The 13,678-nt window shown below is 46.4% G+C and overlaps 3 protein-coding genes across 3 annotated transcripts; 2 read left to right on the top strand and 1 right to left on the bottom strand.

Annotated features, from left to right (window-relative positions):
- The first annotated feature begins 124 nt into the window (after positions 1–124).
- LOC128751611 (uncharacterized) lies at positions 125–4,831 on the top strand. Its single transcript, XM_053852750.1, has 6 exons — positions 125–187; positions 2,554–2,659; positions 2,796–3,266; positions 3,391–3,540; positions 4,365–4,466; positions 4,537–4,831. Exons 2-6 carry the CDS (start codon positions 2,555–2,557, stop codon positions 4,669–4,671), a joined length of 963 nt encoding a protein of 320 aa, XP_053708725.1. The 5' UTR covers positions 125–187; position 2,554; the 3' UTR covers positions 4,672–4,831.
- A 474-nt stretch (positions 4,832–5,305) lies between these two features.
- On the bottom strand, positions 5,306–7,649 carry LOC128771797 (cytochrome b-c1 complex subunit Rieske, mitochondrial). Its single transcript, XM_053887559.1, has 2 exons — positions 7,361–7,649; positions 5,306–6,110 (listed from the first exon to the last, which is right to left on the bottom strand). The coding sequence occupies exons 1-2, from the start codon at positions 7,569–7,571 to the stop codon at positions 5,500–5,502; spliced, it is 822 nt and encodes a 273-aa protein (XP_053743534.1). The 5' UTR covers positions 7,572–7,649; the 3' UTR covers positions 5,306–5,499.
- Positions 7,650–8,713: 1,064 nt separating this feature from the next.
- vstm2b (V-set and transmembrane domain containing 2B) lies at positions 8,714–13,338 on the top strand. Its single transcript, XM_053881428.1, has 5 exons — positions 8,714–9,200; positions 9,307–9,479; positions 10,037–10,066; positions 10,893–11,331; positions 11,762–13,338. The coding sequence occupies exons 1-5, from the start codon at positions 9,134–9,136 to the stop codon at positions 11,842–11,844; spliced, it is 792 nt and encodes a 263-aa protein (XP_053737403.1). The 5' UTR covers positions 8,714–9,133; the 3' UTR covers positions 11,845–13,338.
- The last annotated feature ends 340 nt before the right edge of the window (positions 13,339–13,678 follow it).

Genomic DNA, 13,678 nt, shown 5'->3' with positions numbered 1-13,678 from the left:
CTGGAGCTCCAGCGACTGGTGTGAGTGTGACGCAGTGCTGCTGATGTAAGTCAGTAGCTTAGTGTTCCAGGTGGGTCGTATAAGCTCTGAGAGCCTGCTGCACTCACACACCAGAACTCTCACCTCACAGCCACGTCCACCACCGAGCGACTGCCTCAGCTGCTCCGTCCTGCCGCAAGAATCACAGGTACATTTGTTTGTTTTCATGTCCACGGAAGCTGAATTCTCTCCAGCTTGTTCATATCAATCTAGTGTCTTCCTAAAATGATATTCCTAATCTGACTTGTGAACTCACGGAATAAAGTAGTAGTAGTGTGGTGTTTTAAAGCTAGTGCTCAGCTCTCTGGAGATGCTTGTAAATAAAGGAAAGTGATGGCTGTAGTTGGAAGTCGCCAGCCACCTGACCCAGCACAGCGATCTTCACATGGTTTCTCAAGATCTTCCCATTGTTTTGGTCCAACGTTTAGGCTTCCAGTGTCAGCTCTCAGTTTATCCAGCATCTGCTGCCTTAAGTCCTGTGCCATCTGCTGTGCATATGCTCCCAGCCGTGTGGAGGATGGAGAGTGAGCGACCCAGGTGACCTGCTCCGTGCCGGTCCCTGCCGATCACCTCTGCTCACCCCTCAGTTTCTGAGCTCCACCGTGGTGTTGGCCAACCCCAGTGTTGTGGTGCCGGTGACGGCGTACGCGGCTAATCCCCACACAGCACATGCTGCCTCGGCTAATTCAGTGCACATGGGAGCAAAACTATTCCTGGCAAGGCGACGCTAATTTGGTCCGAGAGCTCTCTCTCTCTCTCAATTTTTGCTTTACTGGAAAACACATCTATAGTCAGCCACAGTCTGGCTTCAGCAGCACGCCACCTACAGGTCCACTGAGCAGCTGCCCTCCAGACCTACTGTCCACTCACCCACTGCTCTTGTCTCTGACCAGGTGCTTTGACTCGAGCACAGTGATTCTTAACCACAGGGCCGAGGTCCATGGTTGGGCCGCGAGCGCCCCCTAGAGGGGCACTTAAAGTTTTTTGTTTTACACCTCTGTACTGTACGGGGCCCGTTTTAACACACTTGACACGTATGGTGGCAGGAGTGAGTCACTGAATTGACCTGACAGCTGCAAATCTGTGAGAGTTACCAACTATGGAGAAGTTCTTGAAAAGAAGAAATGACTAAGAAAGTGACGGCGCCTCAACAGAAAAAAAACTGTTCCTGAAAGCACCTTGGAGCGTTTTTTAAAATGAAAATGAATTAGAAAACGTCATGGCGACACTTTCATTTACACTTTTATTTATTATTTAGTTTATTTATGAAAAATAAAATATTTAGGAAGTGTCTTATAATATTTATTTTATTCAAAATGTTTATTCAAGTTTGCATCACATTTTTTTTCTTTAGTAAATTTGATGAACATGACTTGCACCTGCTTCTGCTGCTGGTTGGACGTTTCCATGACAAATATCTTAGCGCTGATCACATGGTTTCATGTCATCTCACAAGGTCTTGGTTTGTTTACATGGACATTGTTTACGTGTTGCTCTCGCAAACTTTATATTCAGGCATATTAAATCATGTGATCCCAAGCTGGGAGTGAGACTCACCATAACATAAACAAATGCAGTACAAAATAATGTGAAACAGGCCACTAATTTGCTACTTACTTTGCTGGAAAAAAAATAAAAAAACATCAGTGAAAGTGATTTCCAGCACCTGAACAGGAAGTAGTTTGCCCTGGTTTTGCAAGTCGAGACAATCGTGTTTACTGCTGTATTCATTTCAAATCTGGTGTTTTCAACCACTGGATATGCTTTTCCATGCGGACGGTGGATATGGAAGATTTTCCTTTTGAACGACGACCTATCGTCTTTCTTCCCAACCGCAGCAACAATGCAAACAAGAGAGTAGTGGTTCACATTCGGCCACGAAATCTTCAACTACTTCGTATCTACTTGCTACTTACTGTTTGTGATGAGCAGCATGCGATCATTGCCATGCAGTTTGGGGATTTAAATGCTTCATTTGCTGTGGACATTGGTTTTAAATTGTAAAACTGAAGTCCATTAGTAGTAGTAGTTCATTAAATGAAATGAACACTCTTATAACATTGACATTTTCTGGCTTTTTGCACATATAACTAACTGCTAAAAGGAAGAAAACTTAAATCCCAGAAGATTCACGTGTCATTAGAATCAAGTTTTCACTAGACTCAAACCTTTGGTTGGATTGTTGATCACATGAGACATAAATTTAGTGAATAATTCTCACAGTTTCATGAAGCGTAGATGAGGTTTCATGTGTCCTGATTTCCAGAGGCCACCAGGTGGCGCTGTCTTCTGTAAAATGTTGGGACTTCAACAACTGATTCAATGAAACTTCACATCATTTCTAAACCAAGAGCGCCATCTAGCGGCCTCTGAACATGAGGACACTGTTTCATCCACCCTGTGATACTGTTTCATGAAGCCTCACTGACCCACCACTGCTACGATATCTTTACTGAATGTCAGCAAATATCCAATGCCTCTTGGAAGAGTGCTAACATCATGGCTATTTTTCAGAATGGATCATGTTCCTCTGAAAATCCCCCCCGCAGTCTCGCTGGAGGTCACACCCGACGTGGACGTTGTTCTCCCAGACTACCTGCTGATACTTCAGGAGACGCAGGTATCTGGTTAGGAACCATGATGGACCATGGTGGACTTGAGTGCAGTGTGATAGATGCAACACTCGTGACTGGACAGACAGAATATGCACGAAGTTCTGTGTGAGAAATGTCAGATGTTCTTCTCCTTTGCTTCAGTACGACTTTGCTCTGGAGAAGTGGGTGCTGACAGGTTTGCAGAAGGCCTCTTCCCACCCGCCCCAGCCTGTGAGGACCTCTCAGCCAGGCGTGCCGGTGTCATGCCCTCCGTACTGGATGATGCTCAGCAGCCTGCAGCAGAGCCGCCCAAGCTCGGACTCCAGCCCCCAGCAGCGCTCCCGCAGCCTGAGCCCTGAACTTGGACGCAGTGACTCAAAGAAGGAAGTGGAGTCCCGCAATCATGCCCGGAGGAAAGCCCAGAAAGCCTTCGTCCCTGACCTGCACAATCCGCCCAGCTGCCTCAGCAGCCTGCCTCACCAGCGCAGGAAGAACCTGCGCCAGTATTCCCTGGTTCTGGTCACACCAGGAGGCCTTGACCCGAGCAGCCAGACCTGTCATCGAGGCCCCAACATCCGGTCCAAAACATTCGACAGAACCTCCAGCATGGAGGAGCAGAAGCTGAACCCCTGGGTGAGAACTGCCACCGTCTAGTCTCTAGTTTGAAGCTCATGAAACAGTGTCCAGACGAGCTGACACCATTGAAAACACAACCTCCTTGGTGGAGGCAGTAAACACTGGATGCTTTTCTTTATAGATACCTGGGGCCTCTGATTCAACAGTGGACCTCATCTCAGCTCTTAGTCCGGAAGAGAGGGATCTGGTGGGGGCCATCACCAGCAGTGGATACCCGCTCCACACGGCTATCGCCGCCCTGCAGAAACCAGGCTGGCAGACTCCAGAGCAGGTCAGTCCACCACTGTGGTGAGCACAGTACCAGTGCTGGGTCAGTGAGGCTTCATGAAACAGTATCACCAGGTCGACGAAACTAATTTTCAGAGGCCGCTAGATGGCGCTCTTGGTTTAGAAATGATGTGAGGTTTCATTCAATGAGTTGTTCAAGTCCAAACATTTCACAGCAGACAGCGCCATCTGGTGGCCTCTGAAAATCAGGACACTGTTTCATGAAACCTCATCTACAGTACCATCACCAGTGTGTACTGAGAATTCAGGTCAGCCATTGCTGTTGCTGTGCACTCAGACTGTGCCTGTGCATCAACGTTCAAATAATGATTCCGTTATTATTAATAAAATTTTATTTTGTATGTATATTTTAGCTCTTTGACAAAAACACACTGTTAAAGTTTGCTAATAATTATTTAAAACTCCACGGAAGACCAATAAGGTATGAGGTACTACTGTAGTATAGCATTGTGGCCCTCATTCGGTCAAAACAAAACTGCAATTTCCCTTTAAAACTCTGGTTTTCATCATCCATCACCAGTTGAAATAGTGTTAAATACGATTCTCTTCATCAAGAATCCCTATTTTAACAATATATCTTCAAAATATTTATTGAGAAAATACCTTTCAACAAAGTGTCCCTAGTTTTATCATATTTTAGAAGCCAGTTTAAAGTCTGTGCATTGGCCCTTCACAACAGTCACAATATGGACGTTGAATTGCCTAGCTGCGGTGTAAGTATACAGTACCTTCACATTACTGTCGGTTGTGGTACTGTATGTGTGTGTATAAATACATGGACCCACACCTCTCACTCTCTGTTCTCAGATCTTGAGTTATGTCGTGGCTTGTGAGCATCTGTGTCAGCTGGGCCATGACATGGCTCTGGTGGAGGAGGCGCTGGAGATGTTCCAGAACTGCGAGGCCAAGGTCAGTGGAGCTCATGACGACGCGTTCTTCAGCTTCAGAAGTGTCTTCATAAGTGTCTTCTGCTCTTCAGGCGCGGGAGTTTCTCCAGCTGCTGAGTCAGTTCAATGAAATGGGCTTCCACCAGAGCGCCATTAAGGAGGTTCTGCTGGTGAACGGGAATCACCGGGAGAGAGCGCTGGAGGAGCTGATGATGCGAGTGGCGTGACGTCGCTCTACGGACCTGAGACTTGAGCGCTCATACTCGTCTGTTTCTAGACCAGATGCTATTCATGCCACTTGCTGGGAGCAGGTCTGCGTCACGGTTGAAACCTGCTTGTACTTTTGAAGAATTTCTGTTGCTTTGTACTTTTACAATATTGGAGCACCTGATGTTTTTTTTTTAAGATTGTTGTCCATGTCTTGCTTGCTGAAATGTGAATAAACTGCAGAGCAGACGATTCAGAAGATTGACAAAGGATTGTAAAGTAAATGTCGTGCAACGAGGTAAAAAATTCCATAAATGGGCCCAGATAATACCATGGTTTTCTTCATATTTTTATCTCCATTAACAACAAAAAAGAATTTGTAGCTCACTTTCTTTGCCGCTGCTGACACCATTTTCTACTGTCTGACAATGTGTAAAGCGTTCTGGGTATTTCTCAGTCCTGAGGCAGGTGCCGACAAATCTCAAAACTGAGGAAGATACTCCATCTTGTTCCTCAACTTAGCTATCTGAGAATCTGGACAGCCCTTGGCAAAAAAAAAAAAAAAAAAAGTAGTGATTTATATTATACTGATGTAAAAAAGGTCACGACTTACATTAATAGTACACTTAAGTGAAGGCAGGAAACTAATGTGCAATCTTTTTTTAAAGTTATTTTTATTCATATCCATGTCAGACAAACAGTTCTGGAGGAAGTTAAATATCAGCCGTGTCCAGTTGATCGATGTGAATAAAAGGACACACGAGTCTGAGGCAGAAACACAGCAGCGTCAGTGCTTCTGAGCTTCAGACTTCATTCTACAGCTGAGACTCAGTCTGGAGGTTGGTCATTCACCCGACAATCACAGTGTCGTCATCAGGAAACTCGTAGTAAGGGACCTCCAGGTTCAGCGGGGCGGGTCCTTTGCGGATCCGTCCAGAAGCATCGTAGTGGGAGCCGTGGCAGGGGCAGTAGTAGCCTCCGTAGTCGCCGGCGTTGGCGATGGGCACGCAGCCGAGGTGGGTGCAGACGCCCAGAACGATGACCCAGCTGGGGTTGACCACGCGGTCCTTGTCGTGCTGGGGGTCTCGCAACTCGGCGAGGTTGACTGCCTCCTCCGCAGCGATCTCCTTCTCTGTGCGATGGCGGACGAACAGCGGCTTCCCTCTCCATTTGAAGGTCATGTTTTTGCCCTCGGGGATGTCGCTCAGCTTGATCTCGATCTTGGACAGAGCCAGGACGTCGGCCGAAGCGCTCATGGAGGACAGAAACTGAGTGACCACCGTCTTGGCGGCGTACACTCCCACCACTGTCGTGGCGCCTGTGAGGAGGTACGAGAAAGTCCGTCTGGCCTCGCTGCTGTCCTGCGAGGACTTGTTTGCATCCTGAACATCCGGACGTCGGTAGTCGGAAAAGTCTGGCACTTTGATGTCCGTGTGGGCGAAACGCACTCCTGCAGCCACTGCACACACAGGAGACACGACAGGTTCGACTCTTAGATCTAAACAGCTGACAAGAGTTCTGGCACAACAATACACAAACACCCACAGAGCCTCATTAAAAACAATAATCACATAGCCACAAAACTAAAACCGAATAATAATAATAAAGCATTATTTATTTAGCACTTTTTAGGACACTGTTTACAAAGAACAGTGACGGACCACTAAGAAAACAGAAAATATTAGATAAATGAGAGTCTGTAAAAGTGACTTTTTAGCAGGGACAACTAGCAAAGACCCACCCAAGGGTCCTGGCTGGCTGCTAGAGGGTCAGCAGTTCTACCATGCTGTCAGGGACCAGGCCAAGACATGCTTTCAAAGTCATTCATATGACCTTAAGAGGGATTCTACAGTGGAGACAGTGCAGAGAAACTGACACAAGAGTGACGTGCTGCTGTCTGTTAGTGCCAGCTAGAGTTAAAAAAATATCCACATGTCAATTCTTATTACTTTCTCACACAGTCACACGGGTCCTGGAGACCAGCGGAGGTGAAGCCCTCCCTGGACACCTGCCCGACAGAATACTTCCCTTTGCTTTTCTGATGATTTTTTATATTATTTTCCACAATTGTCACAGTAAACATGGACACTACAATTTATATCCCCTCCGCATCCATAATTTTCACAGGACACGTGAAATTTTGACGGCAAAATGTAGCAAATACTTCAGAAATAATTGAATATTAAACAGACAAAATGTCATTTGACACCTACATGAGCGAAAAAGAACCTTGCAATGGCCTGTGAATATCCTGCCAGAAGTACGTTTAATAAAGCAGTTAACTCGAACAACTGTGATCGTAAATTCGAGTTTGAATTTTTGTCGAGTTTGTTTTGAACTGCACTACTGTAACGTGCGTCATCACATCGGCACCATGAATCGAAACTTCATCCGGTCCCATAGACGGACTCCCTTTAAAACTAAGGGCAGAAATATATGTCTACATGGATATAAAATAAATATATGTTTGTATGTTTAAATTAGGTATGAATTCAAACGGATTTCTTCTGACTGAGAGCATTTAACAGCGGTCGGGTTGACCTTACTGACTTGTTAGCATTACGTTAGCATGTTGTTGCTAACGAATCGATACAGCTGCTTCGTCTTTGTTGACGCAAACCAGAGACTCACTGGACCATATGCCTCGCCGTGGTCGAACACAGAAAACGGACACACAGTCACACTTTCTGCTCGGGACAACAGGCTCACCGTTAATGCCCACAGTCACCGCAGGCCCGGTCCTCGGGCTCTGGCCGCTCAGGGACTCGCGACACAAGATCGGCGTCTTCGGGCTTAACACGATCTTTTCCCCCTTGACGACGACACCGGGCACCAGAGCTTTCAGCGGACCGGCGACGGTATACGCCGTGGCCTGAAGATACGGGGAGAAAGCCCCCGACCTCGCAGCGAGGGACATCATTTCGTCGGCTTCACCGGCTCGACCTTGCGTTCCGACCGTCTTCGGAGCGGGTGTTTCGCTTTCTGGGTCTCTGTCGCCCCCTGAGGACTCGGAGGATTCTTCCTGAGGAATTTGGTTTACAACCAACTTGAAGGTGCACTAGCGCCATCTACTGGATTGGAGAACGACTCAGTTGCTAGTACAGAAAATACAATAATAATTTCATAGTAATAAAATCCCTCTTAGTGTTATATTATTAGGTGTTTCATGTGCATTCCTGTCCTGTCTATTTTCAATAAACTAGATTTATCCTGTGGCAATAACCGCCTCCGTGATTTCGGTCTGCAGTGAACTGTATTTGTCAGTTGCACTGTATTTCTGACGATGGTGCAGAGTGCAACTGTTCAGTTGTCTGTGTCTTCACTTCCTGTTGCACCTGCTTGAAGCAAAAGGAACTATAATTTGATAAATCATGGCATCCAGTCCTTATGATTGTTTGTCCAAACTTCCTGACACAATGGTATAAATATCATTGATCTTTTCAGTTTTAAAACTGATATATATTGGACAATATCTGTCTCGACTTGTCTGGAAGATGGTCAGTAGTACATATATATATACATATATATATACATATATATATATATATATATATATATATATATATATATATATATATATATATATATATATATATACATATATACATATATATATATATATATATATATATATATATATATATATATATATATATATATATATATATATATATATATATATATATATATATATATATATATATATACCAGTCTATATATATATATATATATATATATATATAGACTGGTCCCCAGTCTATATATATATAGACTGGTCCCCATCTTCTCTCACAGACTGGAGTCTTCAACTGTAGCTGTGCTGTTAACTGTTCCATGACACAAACTTGTTGTGACTTGTGTTTCACAAAAGGTCAATACCAGAATATGTGTGTCTGATTTCTACGGAGAGTTGCTCCATTTTTCACGTGCACTTGCGCGATCTCATCAGCCCCATACAGGCTTCCGTATGTGAGAGTGAGAGGTCGTGCGTAATGAGACGATGCGCGTGCCCCCCCTCGCCCCCGCCCGCGTGCGCCCGCAGCTGACTGACAGCAGGAGGAGAAGCGGGAAGACTCGGACGCGGCTCTGACTCCAGCATCTGTTTTTTTTTTTTTTTTTTTTTTTACGCTCGCAAGGATTCTTTCTCCGTCTTCTCCCTCTTCACCGTGGCTTTGTGCGAACAGAAGAGCGGTTATATAATGGGTCCTGAAGCGCAGTCAGCGAGTGCGTCCGTGCGCTGCCCGACTGGGTTGATAACAACAAAGAGCAGGTTGTTTCCGCTTCACTCAAAGTTCGCGCTGGAAGTGTTCAAGTCACCGGAATATTCCGTCTGAGGCTCCGGATATTGTGGCAAACCTGTTGGATTCGAGGGGATGGGGATCAGTGCTGGACTCTTCGTGTTGCCTCGCCGCTCCTCGGGATTTAACTTGACGCTCTCCATCTAGGTCAAATGTCCCGCGCGTGAGAAGCCTTTGCTGTGACATGGAGAAAGCGGCTCTCTACTGCCTCTTGAACAACTTGACTCTGCACGTCATCTTGTCAATGGCCGGTGAGTGAATGTGGGGTCCATCCTCCCCGCACTCATGTGTGTATTATTGTCAGGACTGCCATTCTCCATGGACCCATGTGACCTCCCTGTTTTTCCACCTGCGAAGCCGTGTTCACTGAGATCCCTAAAGACGTGAGTGTTGGCGAGGGAGAGGATGTGGAGATGCCCTGTGCATTCCAGGCCTCCAGCGCTGCGCACGTGTCTCTGGAGATCCAGTGGTGGTACCTGAAGGATGAAGTGGCTGAGCAGCAGATCAGCTCCCCTGACCACGGGACCCAGGTACCAACAAGGCTGGATGCTGAAGGCTTGACAGATTTTTATGTTTAGGGAACATAGTACATTTTCTTTGACTGGTCACAGCGTGTTAAGAGCGTTTTTATCATGTGTTTTTGAAAGGACTTGCCGCTCCACACACTTCTGGCATCAGCGTCCCTTTCTCTTCTGTAGCGGCAGAAGCAGGTGTTGCACTAAGATTAGGAGGCTGTGACTCCCAGATGCAGATCAGCCTGCCGTCCCACGCTGGGATGTTGTGATGGGATACAGCAGGACTTACTTTAACCTTCAGCGCGACTAATCTGTGTCCCTTCCAGCCGCCAGAGCGATCAGGGACAATCACATCTGCAGCTCTCTGCCGTCTATAAGCGCATTTCAACGTCCGGCCGGGTTTAGAGTGCACAGGGGTGAGACGAGAAGCACATGTATGGCTGATGTTCTTATGTTCTTATGGCAGCTGCGAGCGATACCTCCCACCACACCCAGTTGACTGCGCTCATCATCTTGACGTATTCACTCCCTATGAAGTCATTGATGACTATTCCCCCACTTTTCTTTTGCAGATTATTCCAAGAGAAGCCACAAAAATAAGCGTAAGTATCTTGACACACACACATAACATAAATAATAATAAATAAAGTTGGCACAAAATAAATAAATAATATATATATATAATTTTATTACTCAATATAATTTGTTTGTGCCAATATTATTTCTTTTTTTCAGTGTGGTAGAAGCCTTTATATCCGTATCGCTCTCTCTCTCTCTCTCTCTCTCTCTCAAGCAAACAGATGCTTTTGTTCAGGGATTCCTCCATGTTTGTTGTTGTAAATTAAATATATTTTTTCTTTTTCTTTCTAATTCATCGTAATAATGTTAGTAGTGTACTTAATTAATTATAATTACTCATTTAAGTCCCACCACTAATAACAATGAAAATACAAATATTTTCAGTCCTTCTTGACTTGGTGGGTCAGATTCAGCCCATGATGTTGTGTTCTCCTGTGCAGGGCTAACACACACACACACACACACACACACACACACACACACACACACACACGCAGACATGTAAATGAAGCGAGTGACTCACTGGTCAAAACTGTTCAACTCAAACCAGATGTGACAAAATGCCAAAACAGATTTGTTAGTCAGATCACGTCTTGACTTCAAATCACAAACAACTTCTGTGCTAATAAAAGACGCTACCTTGTCACTGACTCACTTCCAGGACCAGAACGTGAGTCTGTTTACAGAGCGTGAAACTGCTCAACGTCATGAAACTAAATGCACAACAATGAACTCTGTGATCCTGAGCGATTCCCCTTGCTCATGCTAAGTCATCTGATTTGATCTGTGTCCATCCAACAATAATTCAAAGATGACTGGCTTCCATATGCTCCCCCCATCCCCCTGCAGACGGTGCGGGTGCAGGGCAACGCCATCTCTCACCGCCTGAGCCTGTCCAGAGTGAAGAAAGAGGACGAGGGGGTGTATGAATGCAGGGTGTCCGACCTGTGGGCCAGCGAGACTCAGGAATTCACCGTCCACGCGGCGCTGCACGTCTCTGCGGGCAAGGACATGGTGGCTGAGGAGGCCGTCTCGCACATCCAGAACCGCTGGCCTTCGAGGAACGCCAACACAGTGCCTGGGAGCGCCGGGGCGGGGAGGGGGACGTCGGAGCCGTGCCAGGCCCTGGCAGACGGTCAGAGGTCAGGACAAGGGAAGTATCTGGTCCCGCGACTGACGCAGCCAGGCCTCCTCGCCTCAGGCTTATCCTCCACAGCCTGGGTTGCAAAGTCCTCCGCACCATCACCAACGGGGACCTCAGCCATCCTTCAGTGGCACCACACAGCTGGTAAGATGAGCAGTGATCCCTGGTGGGGACAGCCATCCCTGCTGCTGCTGTGTTTTTGTCTCCAGGCCGGGACTCCAAACCCCCGCAATTTTGACTAGTGGTTCCTAGAGCTTCAGTTTATTTTCAGTTTGACTTTCTTTTTCATGCTGCACAGCCTGTTGTCTAAGCAAGCTACTGCCACCTACTGTCCCACTGAGCTCATTGCCATCAAAGATATTTAAAGTATTAAAAGTGGAGTTGAACTATGCAGGATAAATGTAGGGCAATAATATCAGGATAAAGGTTGGAAATGAGCGGCGTGGTGGAGGAAAGCCATTTTAAACAGAAGAGCAGATTTAAGCAAAGGTCGTGAGGGACACTTGAAGAAGGTTGTGATGATGATGAAGGATGCAGCCTCACTAACTCTGACTCCTCTGTCCCGGTCTTCAAGGTAGCAAAGCAGTCCACTGGCCTGTCCTCTGCGTCACGCTCCTGGTCCAGTACGAGGTCCTGTCCTCGCTGTTGGCCCACTGAAGACACTGAAGACCTCCAAGCCCAGTCCACACCTCCTCACTCACTACACCAGACACACAGACCTGAGACAGATGCAACAGTTCGGCTGAGGAGGGCGGGTGGAGGACAAGTCGCTGGGATGAAGATAGCAAGCCACCGACAGTCCTGACCCCTCCCTTCATGCAGAGAACACCCACCTGCTGTTGTCCATTCGTACTGTGCTTCCATCAGATGATCACTGAGGCTGGGACTGAGGCTCCTGGTCAACCAAGCTTCCATCAGCACGTTCTCTCCAACCGTCTTTTTCTTGCTGTGTAAACAGTTTGCTGAGTTCTTTTGCATCTGTTCCACACTGGTGAAATTGCAGCTCCGTGATGTGACAGTGGAAAGATACGTGCCGGAGGTGCCAGATGATTTTTGACTGAAGCACGGCTGCACTTTGACAAGTAGAAGAAGAAGAAGAAGAAGATGATGAAGAAGAAGCTCAGTCTTCAGTCACTGAGCTGTTGCTGAGTCAGCACACGTTCATGGAAGAGGAGCAGATGAGAACCTCATGGTTTGTTTGATTCATGTGTTTTATTGGACAAAATTGTTACTATCGTTGCTGGGAGATGAATAGTGGCAGCTCTTTTTCAGTTGTGACATCCGTTTCTGTCTCTCACTGTGGAACGTCTTCATCTGAATGTCTGTCTTGGTTTTAACTGTCGTCTAATGCAACACCGTGTGTATAACGTTTCATTCTGACAAAGTCACAGTGCACTCCCAGCTTGTTTTGTGGCACAGTTTTCAGTTGGTATATCACAAGACTGACCTGTTGTGGACGCACATCGAGGGAGGGTGAAGGCAGGTCGGACCAGGTGGAGGCCACTGTCAGGGGTGACAGAAGGGTACTAGCTAGCGTGAAAGGGAAGCTCCCGAGGACAGTAGTGTGGCTCGCCGTGGTGTATAGGGTGTCAAACGTGGGTTGAAGAGTTGATGAAACAGTGTCTTGGTTTTCAGAGGCCACCAGGTAGCGCTGTCTTCTGTAGAATGTTTGGACTTGAACCACTCATTCAATGAAACCTCACATCATTTCTAAACCAAGAGCGCCACCTAGTGGCCTCTGAACATGAGGACGCTGTTTCATCAACCCTGCCATACTGTTTCATGAAGCCTCAGCTGCCATTACTAGGGACCAGGGAGCTCAAAGTTGGGGACAAAAGGAGGAGGAGACAGAGATGAGCAGTAACATGATCTGTCATTGTGGAATTTTATGTAAAAGTGTCGCATCTTGACATAATAAAAGACACAATTCTTGGATTACAAGCCTGAAATTGTTGGCACATGCATGTTTGACTGGGGACACAAGTGTGACCTCACTGCTCAGTTCACTGAAGCACTTTGGCCTGCAACTGACTCTCAGCACAACAGCAGGTTTGCATTTTGTCAGACATTACTGAGTCTCCCGTAGTTACAAAAAATAAAAATTGAAACAGTGGAAATCCAGGCCAGACCATTAGTACTATGGGGGGTTATATACAGGCGTATATAGGTTGTTCTGGATGAATTTTGGTGTTTAGTTTTCCCAGAGACAATGAGGCTGAAGGATGGAGTGATTCATCCTCTTTTCAGGGGAAATCCAGACTGTAAAGTCAGAGTGAAATGCTGACTGGCAAATGATTTCTTTGTGTGTTTGTCAGTCAAACAGAATCCCTGTCTATTGCAGAGGGGATAATGCTCCAGAGAGAGAGAGAGAGAGAGAGAGAGAGTTTAGGAGGCAGATGGCATTATGGACATCTGGCAGTGGAGTCAGTATTGAGCCGAAGCTGACATAACTGACAGGCCTTCCAGTCGGTGCACAAATCTGATTGGATTT

Source organism: Synchiropus splendidus, chromosome 1, assembly GCF_027744825.2.
Source record: "Synchiropus splendidus isolate RoL2022-P1 chromosome 1, RoL_Sspl_1.0, whole genome shotgun sequence".
NCBI classification, from domain to species: Eukaryota; Metazoa; Chordata; class Actinopteri; order Syngnathiformes; family Callionymidae; genus Synchiropus; species Synchiropus splendidus.
Note: the sequence above shows the minus strand (reverse complement) of the source record. Positions and strands in the feature narration are given on the sequence as shown.

Bases quoted from the DNA above. Each gene is read 5' to 3' on its own strand.
- LOC128771797 (XM_053887559.1), bottom strand. From the start codon at position 7,571: ATGATGTCCCTCGCTGCGAGGTCGGGGGCTTTCTCCCCGTATCTTCAG. The intron at 6,111-7,360 runs GTGAGCCTGTTG...CTGTGTGTGCAG, and splicing joins GGTGACTGTGGGCATTAACG to TGGCTGCAGGAGTGCGTTTC.
- vstm2b (XM_053881428.1), top strand. From the start codon at position 9,134: ATGGAGAAAGCGGCTCTCTACTGCCTCTTGAACAACTTGACTCTGCAC. The intron at 9,480-10,036 runs GTACCAACAAGG...TTTCTTTTGCAG, and splicing joins CCCCTGACCACGGGACCCAG to ATTATTCCAAGAGAAGCCAC. The intron at 11,332-11,761 runs GTAAGATGAGCA...CCGGTCTTCAAG, and splicing joins TCAGTGGCACCACACAGCTG to GTAGCAAAGCAGTCCACTGG.
- LOC128751611 (XM_053852750.1), top strand. From the start codon at position 2,555: ATGGATCATGTTCCTCTGAAAATCCCCCCCGCAGTCTCGCTGGAGGTC. The intron at 2,660-2,795 runs GTATCTGGTTAG...CCTTTGCTTCAG, and splicing joins TGATACTTCAGGAGACGCAG to TACGACTTTGCTCTGGAGAA. The intron at 3,541-4,364 runs GTCAGTCCACCA...CTCTGTTCTCAG, and splicing joins GCTGGCAGACTCCAGAGCAG to ATCTTGAGTTATGTCGTGGC.